The 17,276-nt window shown below is 40.4% G+C and overlaps 1 protein-coding gene and 2 long non-coding RNA genes across 3 annotated transcripts; 2 read left to right on the top strand and 1 right to left on the bottom strand.

Moving 5' to 3' along the window:
- The first annotated feature begins 344 nt into the window (after positions 1-344).
- On the top strand, positions 345-16,727 carry olfml3a (olfactomedin-like 3a). Its single transcript, XM_076275651.1, has 3 exons — positions 345-655; positions 4,972-5,257; positions 15,617-16,727. The coding sequence occupies exons 1-3, from the start codon at positions 533-535 to the stop codon at positions 16,378-16,380; spliced, it is 1,173 nt and encodes a 390-aa protein (XP_076131766.1). The 5' UTR covers positions 345-532; the 3' UTR covers positions 16,381-16,727.
- Positions 1,601-2,913, bottom strand: LOC143114164 (uncharacterized). The gene is made up of 3 exons (XR_012984852.1): positions 2,823-2,913; positions 2,615-2,700; positions 1,601-2,403 (listed from the first exon to the last, which is right to left on the bottom strand). It is a non-coding gene; the product is annotated as an uncharacterized LOC143114164 (long non-coding RNA).
- On the top strand, positions 9,454-10,634 carry LOC143114165 (uncharacterized). Its single transcript, XR_012984853.1, has 3 exons — positions 9,454-10,181; positions 10,372-10,424; positions 10,527-10,634. It is a non-coding gene; the product is annotated as an uncharacterized LOC143114165 (long non-coding RNA).
- Positions 16,728-17,276: the final 549 nt, after the last annotated feature.

The raw sequence follows: 17,276 nt of genomic DNA, 5'->3' as shown, positions 1-17,276 counted from the left end.
ACCTTTACTGCTCGCTTTACCACTTGGGCAACAATGTGCTCCCTTTATCACCAGGAGATAACACTAATCTACTGATGTCAGTAAAGGGGATGACACTTAATGTATCTGTTTTAAGTGTGGATTTACAAGCCTTTTCTCACATTGATGAAATGTGAGCTGAAATAACTTTAAAATATATAAAAGTAATGTTTTGTGAAATCAAAACATGTGGTTGTAACCCTGACCTGTTATTTGGCATCATTCCTGCTGGAGTGCAAGGGGGGAAATACTCAGTGACTCCTCCCTCTATTTTAGTGAAAACATTCCAGCCAAGGGAGAGAAACCGAATCTCTAGAAGTAGTCCCTCATCTTTCGTCACACACACACACACACTCTGCACATACACACACTGACTCATTGTCTCCACTGCCAGCAGGAAGTCTGCTGCACCAGCTGCAAGTCTGAACGGAAAAAGAGGCATCTTTATGACTGTTCTTGAATCTGACCAACACAGTCAAACTTCAACACACAGCTTCATCTGGACAAAACTATCATGAGAGTCTTCTGCCCGCTCTTCATACTGCTTCTGTTTAATGCAAGACTTGCCCCATCATGGGCACAATACCACTACCAGAGTTTGATGAACTACTTAGAAAACAGAATGTTGGCCATGGAGGTAAGAACTAGGCTCTTAGCCAAGTACAAATTCTTGAACTTTTTAACAGATTGACAGACTGAAACAATCTCATTTTTGTTATTAGGACTGCTTTTCTCACTGTCAAACACTTCAGGGAGTTAAGCTAATATGGTCCATGCATGAAAGTCTTTTTTGTAACTGAAGTGTTGCATACTTTAGGCTACTGAGTAATACAAAAACTCAAGTTGTGGGTTCTAAGGCACTCTATGGCAAATGGTTCAGAGTCATTTAATGTTTTTCTACCATTATGATTACTCCTTATAACAGTTAAGTTATAACACTTATATTCAAACTGGCCAATCAAAATAGCATGTCTACTCATACACACTGAATCTCCTGAGAACATTACACTGGAAGTAAGCTGCTATATTCCCTTTATTTTTTTAAAGAATTGTAAAGTAAAGTTACACAGAGCATTGCTTGTAAAAGTCAAGCTCTAGATTATGTATCTCTCCAGTCTTACATTGCACCTTTTTATATAGTAGTTAGTAATGTTGCGCTGTGAATGCTTTTTTGTCAGGTGTTCAGTCCCAGACCTCATAACAATATTGTGCATAGCCTGCATGGTTAGTGGGATTAACAGGCATGTTTATCTGGGTAAATGAGGTGACATTGCAGATATTTGTGTCAGTGGCGTAATGCGTTTTAGGTAGTGTACGATAGCAATTTTTAGATAATGTGCTAGACCCCTCCTTAGGTCGTTAATTGTGGTGATTTACTTTCTGAAGCCGAACTTTTACATCTCTGCTAAAAATGTATTAAAACCCCTGTAAATGTTGCTGTCATTAAGACTTGTTTAAACACAGTCTTCCAACTTCAAAAAAATAATTCTTTTTTAAAGATTATTTAAAAAAATGAAAAGCCTTATTTGTCAATGACCCATCTATCCTTCTCCTGTCACACTGTAAAAAATAATATGCCCTTTTAACTTAAAAAGGTTTGTTACCCCGCTGCCTTACGTTTTTGAGTTAACTTGACATAACGTTTTTGAGTTAACTTGACATAAAATTAAATTTGATTTAACTTATCTTTCTTAGTTAAGTCAACTGAAAATTTTACATAGACTCTTGTTGTGTCAAAAAAGCCATGTAAGTTAACTTGATTAATTTACATGTTGTTTCAAAATAGGATCATTAGTTGAAATAAATTTGTTCAGACATGTATTTTCCTTGTTAGTTTTATTAACTTTTAAAAACTTTTATACTTATTTTTTTCAAAGAGAGGATGCACATCATAATATCGAAGAAAAAAACAAAAACTAACTAAAAATACACAGGTGGATGTACAGCACATCAAATTTGGGGGGGGGGAAACCCATTATGCTACATTAGAAAAAATAATCTGAAAACACACATAAAAACAAATCAAAACTGAGGACCAAGTCCAAGTTCTACGGAAGGTTGTTGTACTACTCTTTACCAAGCAGCCTGTTTTGGAGAAAGCAGCTGCAATGTTCATGTGAAGAGGAGCTCCTTCCAATGTTCAAGAACAGCTTTTGTACTTCAAACGTGAATTTTAGATGCTTCGGGTAGTCCATATTGAGACCCATCAGTCCAAAGAGTTCAAAGGCCTTTGGAATATTGGAAATGTCCATGACGATAAACTGTTCCTCCAAAACAAGACATATGTGATTGATTTTGTAGAACTACGCATTTGCTGCAGTCCTCATACACGATCAGGATCCCCACACTGGTTTCTTTTAAGACATCTTCAACTGGACCAGTTGGCTGAAAAACAAATCACCAGAAAGGTGAATATTTAACTCATTACCAGGGACATGCTTTTATTCTATTACAGTTTAGAACAGTTAAAATAATCTGCTTAGTTCAAATACAATGTTACATGCTTTATAAAATGATGAGTTTCCATCTGTAGAGCATGTCCTTGTATTTCAACCAGTGCTTCCAAATCACATTTAAAGTCATTTGCTAAACCTACCTCACAGGTCTTTAGAATGCTGGAAGTATCTTGACGAAGAAAGTGGGGCATGCCAAGCAGGTTGTTTGCTTATTCTGGTTGGAATCCTGAAATGCAAAAGGAAACACACAAATGCAAACACAATGTTAAACAAAAACAAAATAGAAAAAACTCTGAGCTCATTAATATTCACATCATAGAATGCAGGAGTCATATGTTCAATACTTACATGAGCATCAAGCTATCTAAGAATGTCTTGGAGCTTGTGATGGCAGGGTCCCTTTTTCTGAAAAGGACAAGAAACATGGGCAGATATTCATCAAGTTCACTGAGGAAGGTTCTCAAGAGATCAGCAGACATCAGACAGTTGAATTCCGTGAGGATGCAGTGAATGCAGAATATGACAACAAAAAAGAAAAGATAAAAGACATTAAATCAATATTTTTGTGTTCATTCTACAGGCAATTCTGTTAATACCTGGTGACACTATAAAATAAAAAAAAGTCAATTGTGTGTAGAAATGTCCGTTGAGGTCAACTTGCTTTCTGAAGGTGATAAAACAAGCAGAGCAAGGGGCAAAAGTGGCTGTGCTGTCCGTGCTTCAGAGTATATCTTCTGATGACCCTCTGATTCCGTGTTGAAAATGGGCTCAGTTTACAGGTCCACTTCATTAACACTCTTCTGTAACAGAGATAAATTACAAGCATCTGAGATTTTAATGCACAAAAATGTGTTTGTAAAAGCATTAGGCCTATTGAGATATCTGTTAAACATTGATACTACATGGCCTACATTATGATACACAATATTATTCAGATTTGAATGAGGACTTTCTATGAACACTGTAAAAATGCTTAGGTAACTTTTATCACCTATACTAAACATAGTGAGAATGAAGTCATGCTTAATAAAGATATGCTTAATGGGTTAATAATATTCTACATTTATGTCCACTGTGCTAAATAGCATCGGAGATGGTTGATATAGGATGTAGGCTACTAAAGGATCTTTGATATTGACTCATTTCTTGCCACACACTCTCAGTGCTGTTTTTAAAGTAAACTTTTGGCTCAAACTGTGAAAACAAACATATCACCCTTACTAATCTGAATTAAGGTTAAATTGTCATTAGTCCTTGTGAAGGGAGAACATGCTGATGGACAAGAGAAGCTTCCGTTAGTTAGCAGGCTAGTTCGTACCCATCTAAGTGAATGTATGCAAATAGATAACCACCAACCAACTTGGCTTGCCTTAAACAAACAAACAAAAACATCTCCTTAGCTATTTTAAATACACAAGGGGAAATAACCATAAGGAATAGAGAAAAGACTTGTTTTCTTCAAGTGGCTTGGTACATTACAGCATTATGATAGCTAGCTTTTACTGGTACTAGCGAGATATGTGGTTAAGCGAAAATATCTACGAAATGCAAGTGTTTCATCCAATTATATGGAAATAGTTCTACTTATTCAATTCATTGAGTGGTTGTGTACTAAAGTTTACTCACCAAAAACACTGAATATTGACGGATTACGTCGGATGAAAGTTGAGACGATTCCTCCATGTGCTTTTCTTCCAACAGGGCAAAGTGATGTAAACAGGTCTGGCCAGAGGTGGCAGTAACGAGCATGTGTCGTGTTTTGTTAGGGCTACTTGTTCATTTAAGTGAAGACAACAAAGTGCTTGTTCATTGAACTTAGAACAAAGTTGAATCAGTGAAAACTTAGTATTTCTTTTTGACTCGACAATTTTCACAGAGTTTAGTTATATTAACTAAACAAATTATGTTAAAGCAACAAAACCACAGTATTATTTTTTACAGTGCAGAGCATCAAAAAAAAATCTGAAGCAAACGTAGGCCTAAACAGGGTTCCCAAAAATGTGCTGTAGAAAACGGGCAAATCTAGCGTCTAGTCTTTTTCAGGAACTTAAAGGGAAATTCCGGAGATGAAACAACCTATGGAAGATAACTTTTGTTTGAAAGCAAAATTACATTAATTGGTTTTGAGCAAGACATTTACAATGAAATGGCATATAGCCTATAGTCTAAGCTAAGGGGCAAGCTAGCACGTCAAAAAACAAATGCTATTTTACACCACTGATAAGGCTCAAAATATAGTTACACTTCTTTAGCCTAGTGTGGTGAGGGGGTCCCTATACAAACAGAAGTATTGTATAATTTTTGGAAGTGCACAGAGAGGTTATAACAAGACCTGTTCCTGAAGGAAGCAAATTGTCTGATAGTAGTCAAATCAGCTGTGCGGATCTGCCTGAATCTTAGAATAGCCTACATACAATACTTTTACATACTAAATTACAATACTTACAAACACAGAAAGTATGTGATACTAATCACACAGAATATCTTCTGATTACAGGAGCGAATTTCACTGTGGCATGAGCAATCCAATCGCTATAATTCAGAGCTGAAGGAATTCCGACAACAGGCAACTGATCTGTTGGAACGGCTAGGCAAGGACCATCTGAAACTGCAGCTGGATCTAGATGGGGCAGGGGTTCGTGTGGAGCGAGTGGAGCGAGAGATGGACTACATCGAGACCCAGAACCCTCCAAAGCCTTGCACCAAGGCAGAGGACAAAATGACAGAACAAGAAGGAATTGTCAAACCTAATAGGAAGGAAGAGGAACTCATTCCAGTGACAGGTGAGGGAACGATAGCCTGGTTAAAACCAGACTCAACACTTTGTGAAAAGAGTCTAGGAATTCACGATTGGGATACATTTGCAACACTAGCATGGTAACGGGCGTACATTTTGTGTTAACTTTGAAATCATTGGCCCAGCCTAATCAATCACATTAATAAGAAATTTCTAACGTTAGTTCCTTCGCCTAAACTTTACAAACTGACAATAGCATCAGTTGCCATAAACATGCCCACGTACCTCAGATGGGCTGAGGTCCACTTTGAGTTGGAGATTCAGGTAGAAGTTGCTACCCAGCAAACAATTTTTGGTTTGGGGAACGTTCCACGGATGTCCGCTGAAGGATGCGGGAATGTTCGCTGCTTACGTTCCCTCACGGTCATTGAGGAAAGTTTTCTTGACAGCACCTGAGCACCGGAAAGTTCCTTCATGGTTAAATCTTTGGTTCCGGGAATGTCCTTGGAACGTTCTTTTAATTTTAATGTTTAAAACTCAAGCAGAGAAAACTGCAGTCTAGGCCAGTGTTTTTCAACCACTGTGCCGCGGCACACTAGTGTGCCGTGAGAGATCATCAGGTGTGCCGCAGAAAATTACCCAAATGTCACTCACTCAGGGGCGTAGATTTGCGTGGAGACCGAAGGACGTGTCCACACCAATGTCAGATTACGACTGAAATGTCCCCACCAATATTCAGGCTGAAGTGGGGGGGGGAAGCGCTCACGTGCGCTACAAAGAGTTAAATACTTTCTCACTTTGCTGCGGATCATCTCGTACAGATCGTGTAATGTGCAGTAGCCTATAAGGGTAAATCGCGCTGATTTGAAGTTACCTATAATAACTACCAGTGAGCCGCAGGAGACGCTGCGCTTCAGCTTCACTTCACTACAAGGCATATGAAGTGCGTCCAAATTCATCCATTCTTCTCTGTTGAACTCCTCGAGTAGACTAGGCTACTCATCACACATGTGTCACATGAAAGAGCCTTTTCTCAGCTTTTAAACGGTGCTATAGCCACTATTTGCTGTGATAAACAGTTCGCGAGAAAAATTTACTTCAAGAGATTTAATAATTATTCTCTGTGCCCATCTCCACATCCATTCGTCTCGGTGGAATATCTTAGGCCTACACACTCTTCACGCAACACGACAACCCATATATCAGAATAAACAGCAGACCTTACCGAACACAACGGTGTAAAGCATTCCCGTGTGTAGTTAGCTGTTCCAGAGTAATCCGGTTTTGAAATAAATTGTAGAAAAATTTAACATGGTCTTTCGGCTTTAAGCATTTCTTAAAACTGAGCTGTGCTTACATCGCCTAGATATCTGTAAATAGGCCTATTAGAAAATATACAGGCAGCTTATGGTTAAGAGTTGTCAATGTAGCCTTAATGATTCTTTTCACAAAATGCTAAGCATGTATTTAAGTTTCTTAAAACTGAGCTGTGCTTAAATGGGTCAATGCATGATTTCATAACAGACCAAATAGAAAATAAATGTTAAATATAGCCTACATATGTATACATATAAAATCAGATTATGTGCTACACAGTATAGATCGATCAAGTTGGACAGTAGCACATTTTAATCATTTTATATCTATAGTGGCTGGTGAAAGAGTTGAGTGGCTTTTCCTTTTTTTTTCCCGGGGGAATTAGTGGGTAGTGTCCCCACCAAAGCTCAGACCAAACCTACGCCCTTGCACTCACTGGTCCAGAAAAGCAACTGTTGCATCAAAGAATTTAGAACCACATGCTCTCATTGATTGTATGATTGCACTATTTGTGGTATGCAGGCATTGTACAACGGGGGCCCCATATCCAGAATTCACAGAATCATCACATATCCAGTTCAAAACAACAATTAAATTAGATATAGTCACCTACAAATGACAGAGGGCGCTTGTTTTATTGAGCAGGTCTTGCATAGAAGCCATAATAAGGCCATCTGTGTATTATTTGAAATTTTAGGCTATGGTATGTTTATTTTTTCTTAACACAGGATTAGTTAGTGTGCCGTGGGACATTTTAAGTGTCAAAAGTGTGCCGTGGCACAAAAAAGGTTGAAAAACACTGGTCTAGGCTACTAGACGGGTATTGAGAATGGTTTATAATCAGAAAAATAACCAGTTGAATATTTATACTGAGTTAGAGCTAGTACTTTCACGTTTACGGTGTCTTTCATAAACAAGCCTAACTAAACTGTTTTCAATAGGCATATCCCAACATGTTCAAAACACCAGCAAGAGATCGCTAAACTGTTTCAACCATATTGTTTAAAATAAAAACAATAATAAATGCAGCAACTGACTTTCAATGCAGGCTGGGAAGCAAATAGGCCTAAATCTAAACGAAGTGTTGCAACCTCAACATGAAAGAGGCTTCCAAATCAGCACAGCTTCAGTGCTTTATTTAATCAGTGGTCGAACCAAACAGAGAACTAAAAGTATAATGCTAGGTTGAACCTTTGGGTTCTCTCTCTCTCTCACACACACACACAGGCACGTTAGGCAAAATCAGCTCCTTATGACATGATGACAGATCTACTCCACTGATTAGGCTACAAAAATTCAACCGTAATTAATCCTTCAAGGAACGTTCCCTAAAGGTGATTTTATGGTTTGACAAAAATAAGCATTAAGACCTCAAGGGAGCCTTCTGGGACGTTCCTAAATGGAAAAAATGTATCCTTACTATAACCATCGGGGAACATTCCCAAAAGGTTCCCTGACAGTCGTACAAAACTATACTTTTATGGAACGTTTTGAGAACGTCAATTAAAGGTGCCATGTGTAAGAATTGAGGTAAAAATATCCAAAAAATTAGCTACACGCGTCAAAAGAATGAGAAGAAATAAGGGCGATGATGTCATTCAAAAAATGACAAGGTATAGTGCAGCAGAGATATCAACCTGAATTAGCATGCTAAATTACTAGCCACAGCCCGACAGGTGTCATAATACCAGTTTCGGCCATGGGAGGCGGTATGCGGGCAACATAACCGCCAGCCAAACTGCAATACACGTGTCTCGGTTGTTACTCTAGGGTAGACCAACTCACTTTCTGGAGGTATACTGCCCCCATCTTTTATGGAATGTGGAGTATGAATTGATTTTTTGCCGGACATTACACATGGCACCTTTAAAGGATAAAAAAATATCCTTAATATAACCATCAGGAAACGGTTCCCTAACAGTTGCACAAAAACAGCTGTAAGGGGACGTTCTGGGAACATTCTCTAAAGGCTACACAACACAATACCTTTAGAGGACGTTCCCAGAACGTCTTTTAAAGGTTTATTTTTGTGTGACATTTAGGGAACTTTTAGGGAATGTTTCCGTAACGTTGTGGGTTTGCTGGGTATTATGAAAAGCTCGTTTAAAGCGTAACTCTCGCCAAAATGCAACATAGGGCCTTTTTGTTAATGTACCCGAGTCAAACATTCATTTAAAAGCCTAATTACGACGGAAGCGCCACTTTTAAGATATTACGTATTGTCGTTTTCAGGTCAAATGGCCTTTTGAATGGGAGTGCTAGGGGCACTACTATTTTGATGCGATCATACTATGATGAACTCGAGCATTGAGAACATTGTTTTGTGTACACACAAAAGAAAGGTTTTGAACAACTCACTTTTGAACAACTCCGCTCGCCACCATCTAGCCAGTTGTTCAAAGTCGTCTTGCCAGAGTTGTTCAAAACCATTCTTTTTAGAAAACTCTGTGTACACAAACAATGTTCTAAATGTTCGAGTTGTGGCCCTTGTGATACTTTGAGCAAAGTTTCATGTTTTGTCGAGCCTTCTAAGAGTTTTAAAACTAGCGATAAAATGGGATTTTGATGCGATCATAGTAGTGCCCCTGTAACCTGCGTTGTGTTGAACCTGCGCGATTCAGCCCTGCACACACCCGGACTCGAACCCGCGAACAGCAGCACCTCGGATCGGGAGGCAAGCACGCTAACAATTGAGCCAATAGCCCAGGCTACTGGCTCGCATGCCAGCAGCACTCTTAAGGCGTCGGGGAGTGAGGTTTACCAACGTTCCACAAGCACAGCTAAGCTAGCTGGCATCCGTTACATCCCTAGCACTCCCATTCAAAAGATCATTTGACCCGAAAACAACAATATTAAAACAAAATTAAAAGTGACGCTTCTGTCCTAATTATGCTTTTAAATGAAAGTTTGACTTGGATACATTCACAAAAAGACCCTAGGTTGCATTTTGGTAAGAGTTGTGCTTTAATTATTCATGTGGGTGCCAGATAAGCATGAGAGGGCACTAGATATCTGCTATGTCCGATATACTTTTGACAGACCAAAGTTGCATACCTTCTATATTAACATCAGAGAACAAGATAAAATACTCCGTTCATCCATTCTGTCATTTTTAAACATACTCGGCGCCTCGTGTTTTGTGCGCCGGCTGCTCCTCATGTTTTTCAAGTGGGAGTCCAAGTGAAGAAACGTCTTCATTCACATTTTACAAGCAGCAATCCACCCCTTGTCTGGCTAATTGGTAAGTAAAGGTCACAACTTAATTTAACAAGTTATTTTCAACCATGTGTAGCCTACTTATCCTAATGTACTTATGTACAGGAGACCATGGATACCCTCTTCTACCTTGACCCATTCTACAACCCAACCACCGAGAGCCAGGAGTGGTATAACCAGACACATAGTCACCAGGAGCATCATAAAGCACATGTTTTGCTCTTTTTAAAAGGTTGCTTCAGGTGCCTGGGTGAATCTGGTGGCTGCATACTTTTAAGCCCGGCTTAAATTGTGGCAATGCTGCATGCACCACAACATGGCATCGGAGAGAATGTTCAACATTCCAGTTGTGCCAAAGAACCAGCAAGAGCCTGGTAGTGGCTGAGGAACAACTACCGATGGTATAAGTGCTGATGATTGTTGATCAACACTATTAGGTATGTTTACTGTTAATATAAATTTCTCTACACCAATCAACATCTACAGTTAAACCCAAAATGATTCATACCCCTGGCAAATATCAACTTAATGTTAAATGTTTCTCTTAACCAATATGTTTGCTCTGGCTGCAAATGACACTGCCACACACAAAAGGTTTTAAGACAATGTGGTAATATTCTGTTCCAGGGTTGTCCGCGTGTTGTGTGAGCTGTTCTGGCTCTGGTTCCACAGACTGCTCAGTAGGTGCACTTCCCTACCAAATCAATCCAATCTCCTGAGACAGGTCTATAGGTTCCAGATCTGTAAAAAAATTCCCTTTATCTGCATTTCATTCTCCACAGATGGAACATTCCAATCAACAATGGCCCACTCTCTTCTGGTCTGGTCTGGAGACGAGGACACTGCCTGGATTGGTCCTGCCACTGCTTAAAATAATAATAATTTTAAAAAAAATACAATAAATATCTGAAAACAATTGACATTTGTTTCCAGTTATTGCAATTGTTACTGTTTAACCAAAAAGTAATTGCCAGGTGATAACCTACCTTCATCCATATCCACTCCACACGCCTCTCCAAGCATGCCGACTGTGGAAAGAGTGGATGCCACTTGCTCCTCCACTGCCGTAAGAATCACACAACCACCTGTACTGTGGCACTTTTCCGGGTTCTGGAGAGCCTCGACTTCATTCAGGTTCACAAATCCATTTTTTTCAGGTTGGAGGTTCTGATTTCGTTTTAACCCATCTTTGGCAACTGTATTTAGATCCACACGTTTGGAATGGCCGGTGATTTCGTTTGTGGCCGGTGATTTCAATCAAGTAGGCCTACATCTGAACCGGTCCATGCCTGAATTTATTCAACACATTCACTTCCCTACACGTGGTGACAACACACTGGATCACTGCTACACACAGTTCAAGAACAGTTACAAAGCTAAGTCTCTACCAGCTTTCGGAAAATCAGATCATGCCACTGTTTTCCTTCTGCCTATGTACAAACAGAGAAGTCAGACAGACCCCCCAGTGACGAAGGAGGTCAAGCGCTGGACTGACCAATCGGAAGCCAGGCTAGAGGACGCCCTTAGCAACGTTGACTGGGAGATGTTCAAGACGAACTCTGCTGACATCAATGAGTTTACGGAAGTATCATTGAGTTACATCAATATGCTAACTGATTCCATCATCTTAACTGTAAAGATCCGAAGCTTCCCTAACCAGAAGCCATGGGTGGATAGAGAAGTCAGAACGGCATTAAAGACACGCACCATGACTTATAATGCTGGGCTTATTTCAGGGGATATGACGGATTACAAAGCAGCATCTTATAGTTTACGTAGAGCTATTAAAGATGCTAAGCGGCGCTATAGAGACAGAGTTGAAGCTGATTTCTTGGAGGGTGATCCAGCACGAGTGTGGAAAGGACTCTGAACCATCACTGGCTTTGAAAGAAAGTCCCCTCCTATGATGAATGTGAGTAAAGCCCTCCCTGATTAACTTAATGCTTTTTATGCTCCCTTTGACATTAAAAACACAGACTATCTTGCACTAGCTGCAGCATGTGAAGCAAATGAGGAAGCACCTTTCTGTGTCTCTGAGGTCGATGTGAGCAATGCCTTTAGGAGGGTTAATTGTAGAAAAGCTGCTGGAACGGATGGAATTTCTAACAGGGTTTTGAAATCCTGCGCTGCTCAGTTAGCTCCTGTGTTCACTTATATCTATAACACATCATTGGCTCAAGAGACAGTTCCTACTTGCCTCAAGCAGTCTGTTATTGTTCCAGTACCGAAAAACAAAAGTCCATCATGTCTGAATGACTACCGCCCAGTAGCCCTGATGTCTACAGTGATGAAGTGTTTTGAGAAGCTTGTGAAAAACATTATCTGCTCATCCCTCCCTGCCTCCTTCGACCCCCTCCAATTTGCTTACAGAGCCAACAGGTCTACAGAGGATGCCATCTGAAAACCTCATGCACACCACCTTAACTCACCTGGAGGAGGGGAATCGGAATTATGTGAGGATGCTGTTCAATGACTTTAGTTAAGCATTCAACACGATAGTACCTCTCACCTTGGTCACAAAGATGAGGGCCTTAGGACTGAACACCACCCTGTGTCACTGGATATTTGACTTCCTCACCAACCGTTCACAAGTGGTTAGAGTGGGGGGTCTGACATCTGACTCATTAACCATCAGCACTGGTGCTCCCCAAGGCTGTGTTTTGAGTCCACTGCTGTACAACATCTACACACATGACTGCAAAGCCAACAGTAGTCATACCTCCATCATCAAGTTTGCAGATGACACAGTGATCTTGGGCCTGATTAGTAACAACAATGAACAGCTTTACTTGGATCAGGTTGATGAGGTGGCACAGTCGTGTCAATCTAACAGCTTGACACTGAATATCAATAAAACCAAGGAAATGGTAGTGGATTACAGAAGGCAGCAGTAGAACAGTTACACCCAACTAATGATCAGCGGGCAACCTGTAGAGTCACAAGTTTTAAATACCTTTGGTGTCCACATTACTGAAGACTTAACATGGACTGTTCTCAACACTCAATATGTTCTGAAGAAGTCCAGACAACGACTCCTTCCTACTTCCTTCGTCAGCTAAGAAAATTCAAAGTTTCTACATCCATCATGAAGGCCTTCTACACTTCAGCGGTTAAGAGTGTTCTAACTGGTAGCATCATCACCTGGTATGGGAACTCCACAGTTAGAGATTGTAGTACTCTGCAGAGAGTAGTGCGCTCAGCTGAACGTACTATAAGAACTCAACTCCCTGCTCTACAAGATATCTATTCCAGAAGAGTACTCCTAAGAGCCCAAAAGATTCTGAAGGACTCTTCTCATCCTAACAATGGATTATTCCTACCGCTGAAATCAAGAAGACGCCTTTGTAGTCACAAAGCCAGAACTGAGAGACTCAGGAGAAGTTTTTGTCTGTCCATCCGAACTTTGAACTCACACTATACTGATTTTGCACTCATTCACTCCTCAGCACTCATGACCCCCCCCCCCCCCACACACACACACACACACAAGACTTTTAGCACTTTTACATCCCTCTCCCTATGCTACAGACCTTTTATTTATTTTCTTATTTCATCACATGTCAAAACACACACACACACACACACACACACACACACACACATCTGACTTTCTCCAACTTTTGCACATCTCCATAGAACCTTTTATTTATTATTTTTGATTTCTCCTCCATCTACCCATGTCCTTGATTGCCTAGCCTTTCTGCCCCACCCCCATCCCAAACACGCACACAAAAAACACACACACTTACATCATCACTGTCATCACCTCACATACATACAGCACACTGCTTGCTACAGTAAGCCTCCTCTACATACTTGCTGCACACTGCCCCCCCCCTCCCTACATGCACAGCACATTGTCTTCAGGATCTTCTCCAACACACATCCTCTACATACTTACAGCACATTGTCCCCACCTACCCACATACACACACACAGTCACTGCTCCACTCCCCTCCCGCCCACACACACATCTTCACTGTCATCACTCACATACATCATACATACAGTACTCTGCTTGCAATAGTAAGTTCCTTCACCATACTTGCAGTACACTGCCCCCCCCCCCCCCCAATACACAGTACATTGTCTCATGAGGAAGCTTCTCCAACACACATATTGCACACTGCCCTCTCCCCACATACACAGCACACTATCCCATCTCCCCTGTCATCCCCCCAACACACACACCAAGACCCCTGGCAGTTGGGTTAGCCCCTTGAGCCGTGGATCTGGCCAAGGTTTCTTCCTTGGTTAGGGAGTTTTTCCTTGCCCCTGTTGCTCTTGGGTGCTCCTTGTTGGTGCCCCCCCAATCCCAATCCTCCCCCACCTTTCTTATGCAGCCCTTGCCACTAAATCTACTAAACCCCTCTTCTACTGCACTTTTTACCCCCCCTCCATAAATGCACAAATAGGCTGACACCAGACATAATTTCACTGCATTTCTTACTTCCAGTAACTATATGCATGTGACAATAAACTTCCTTGTATCCTTGTAAATCCATCGAAAACCTCTGAAATTATTAGTGCTGTTTTTTTTTTTTATTAGGTTTACTTGCCTCTATGTAATGCTTTAGCTTAACATACAATGGTCTTGTAGGCAACATAGCTTTTCCATTGGTTTTGCTCATGAGTTTGTGATGGCTGGAATTCAGGCTGGACTGAGCTTCTTATCCTTCTAATACGGTTATCTCCCTACGGTGCGACAGAAAGATGCAGGCACAATCACAGTTAGCTTCCCTACAACCGGACATGCTAAATATTTTTCTTATGGGAACCCAATATTACGTACGAGATAGTGGAGCCTGTTTTGCCTTGTATTGTTTATGTAGTTATGTAGTTATGCTGGAATTATCATGAACTACCATGCAAACTTTTTTTTTTTTTAAAGTTCATGCATTGTAAGTATTCATTAATTTCTCATTATCAGACTATCAACTATCAAACATTACCTCATTATCAGGGTCAATAAGTGGGAAGAGTTTATGTTCATATGACATTTTTTAGGCTTTGGTGTAATTTCATATTCTCTGCAATCTGCGTATCTGTTTATTCTAGTCTAAGAGGTGATGTACCGTATCATCAGTAATTGACATCTGATGCGTGAGTGAGCAGGACGTCTCATTTCTCAGATCTGTCTCTCCTTCATTCTTAATTAGAAGGATGGGTTAGGAAAAGAGGAAGGAAGGGAGGGAGGATAGACAAAAAGACAAATTATATAAACCCAGTGTGGACAGAGAGCACTCAATAGGATAAGCTATAACAGGAAAAAAAGCCTTAAAGGGAAAGTCTGGTCTAACAACAAACTAGGGTCTATTTGTGGATAACAACAAGTGTGAATTTTTGTTTGGGACCAAAAAGATATAAATTGATGCATTTTTGAGTGAGACTGGAATATGCATTTACAACTGCATGCCTTTGGGGGCACCTTCGCCATGTCGAAATAAATCACTTTTTTAAGCCATTAACTAGGCTAAAAATCATTAAATGTCTAAGCTACAATGGAGGAAGTCTCTGCAGACAAACTGCAGCATTTCCACATTTGTAATTGTAAAGAAAGGGTATAAAAAATACTGTTTGTTTAGCTTGCCTTACCTTGCTCTTCTTGCTGCCATTTTTTATGGAGAAAGTCTGTCGATTACAGAATACAGCACAAGCAACTGTCAATGGATGCAAAAGGAATAAGGTTTGGTAATCAACGAACACAGACTTTCTTTTCACCTGCAGCCTGACAAAGGCAATGCTGCAAATCTGTTGATAATGCAAATTCTGGTCCTACAAATTGCACCGATTGATGGTTTCATTTTGGTCCCAAATGCAAATGTACACAAAAACTGCATGCTCTAATATAACTTTATCTTTCTTCTCTAAGGTTGTGCGGACATTGTGTCTAGCATCAGAGCCATGAAGATTCTAAAGCGTATTGGCAATCCAAAGGGTGTGTGGACAAGAGATACTGTCACAGCAAAGGTTTACATTTTCAGTGGCACTGAAGGTGATACAGTGAATGAGTTCAGCTTGGTGAGTGCACTCTCATCTTCCCCTTCCAGCTCTCGGTCTATAAGTCTACCCACCTTCTGGAATGGAACAGGAAACACTGTGCACAATAATCATATATACTATGTGAGTGAGGGCTCTGAGGTGCAAATAATGAAATTTGACCTACGCAATGGCTCCTTGGTGGATAGGGCTGTGTTCCCAGTAGATGACAGGAGCCCTGTTTACACACTGAACCCAGAGACAGTGGTGGATCTGGTGGCGGATGAGGAAGGCTTATGGGCTCTGTATGGGTCAAAGGACAATATCAACCTAGCCAAGATGGATGCAGACACACTAGACACTGAACAGATGTGGGATACGGGCTGCCCAAGGGAAAACGCTGAGTCAGCATTTGTAGTTTGTGGCACAGTGTATGTTGTCTACAACACCAGACCACCAAGTCGCTCTCGAATCCAGTGTGTGTTTGATGTGAATGACATGGTGACAAGTGGAGAGGCTCCATTGTTGTACTTCCCACGCAGATATGGTGCACACTCCAGCCTCAAGTACAACACTAAGGAGAAGCAGTTGTATGCTTGGGATGATGGATATCAGATTCTTTACAAGTTAACCTTGAAGCCAAAGCTTTGGGTTTAACCTGTGGGATCAAGTTTTCTCAGCCGTATGTAAATTCGTAATCAAGACCATGTGTCGGGTACTTATTCCTCTTTCTATAAGTTAGTATTTTAATGTGAGCGTGTTTACTAATGAAAGCCGCATTTTCACAGTGGAATTCTTGTAGTTGTATGTTGTGTTTGGCTGTAAGTCCATATAATAGTTATTTTAATGATTGGTCATTATGTGAATCATTAAAACAATACAAACTCAATACAATGTAAGTTTTCTATTTCTTTATATGTACAGTATTACAATCCTCTATTTTTAAAGCCAGTATTTTCAACTCTGCTACAGCACTACTTAATAGTAAATGTTCCAGTGATGGCAGCACAAAGCCACTTTTATGATTACAGCAGTTCACCATTAGAGCTACATACATAATACAGCATGTAGAACTTATTTGATGGAGACTTCCCACAGTGGCCAAAGCCCACCAAACCTAATACAATATGATGCTACATGAGGATACAACAATTGGCTGGAGCAATGCACGATTTTGATTTTTAAAGGCCAGTTATTTCATGGATCCAGGATAGGCCTACTATGCATCCTGATAAAGTTCCCCTGGCCTTTGGAATTAAAATAGCCCCACATCATCACATACCCTTCACTATATCTCACGATTGGCATGGGGTACTTTCCATAAGATCATCTTTCAATGCAAATCAAACCAGCTATTAAGCTAACTGAAATAAAACCATACCAAGTTGCGCTGCTTGCTGTTAAAGGGAATGAAAGATGTCATTTTCATTGGTTTAAAGAATGTTACACCCAAAACACACAGGACTGATTAAGAAACATAAGAACCGCCTTATTGCGCCAGGTGTCCAACTTTTGATAATGTTTGATAACAAAACCACCCCCAATGTGGACTG

This window comes from Alosa pseudoharengus, unplaced genomic scaffold (genome assembly GCF_046254945.1).
Source record: "Alosa pseudoharengus isolate Yale_2024_CS ecotype anadromous, Long Island Sound unplaced genomic scaffold, YU_APseudo_1.1 YU_APseudo_1.1_scf_9, whole genome shotgun sequence".
Lineage (NCBI taxonomy): Eukaryota > Metazoa > Chordata > Actinopteri > Clupeiformes > Clupeidae > Alosa > Alosa pseudoharengus.
This window is presented reverse-complemented; position numbering and strand designations above follow the sequence as displayed.

Excerpts from the sequence above, each read along its gene's own strand:
- olfml3a (XM_076275651.1), top strand. The coding sequence starts at position 533 with ATGAGAGTCTTCTGCCCGCTCTTCATACTGCTTCTGTTTAATGCAAGA. Across the intron at positions 656-4,971 it reads ACAGAATGTTGGCCATGGAG|GAGCGAATTTCACTGTGGCA; the intron begins GTAAGAACTAGG and ends TTCTGATTACAG. Across the intron at positions 5,258-15,616 it reads GGAACTCATTCCAGTGACAG|GTTGTGCGGACATTGTGTCT; the intron begins GTGAGGGAACGA and ends TTCTTCTCTAAG.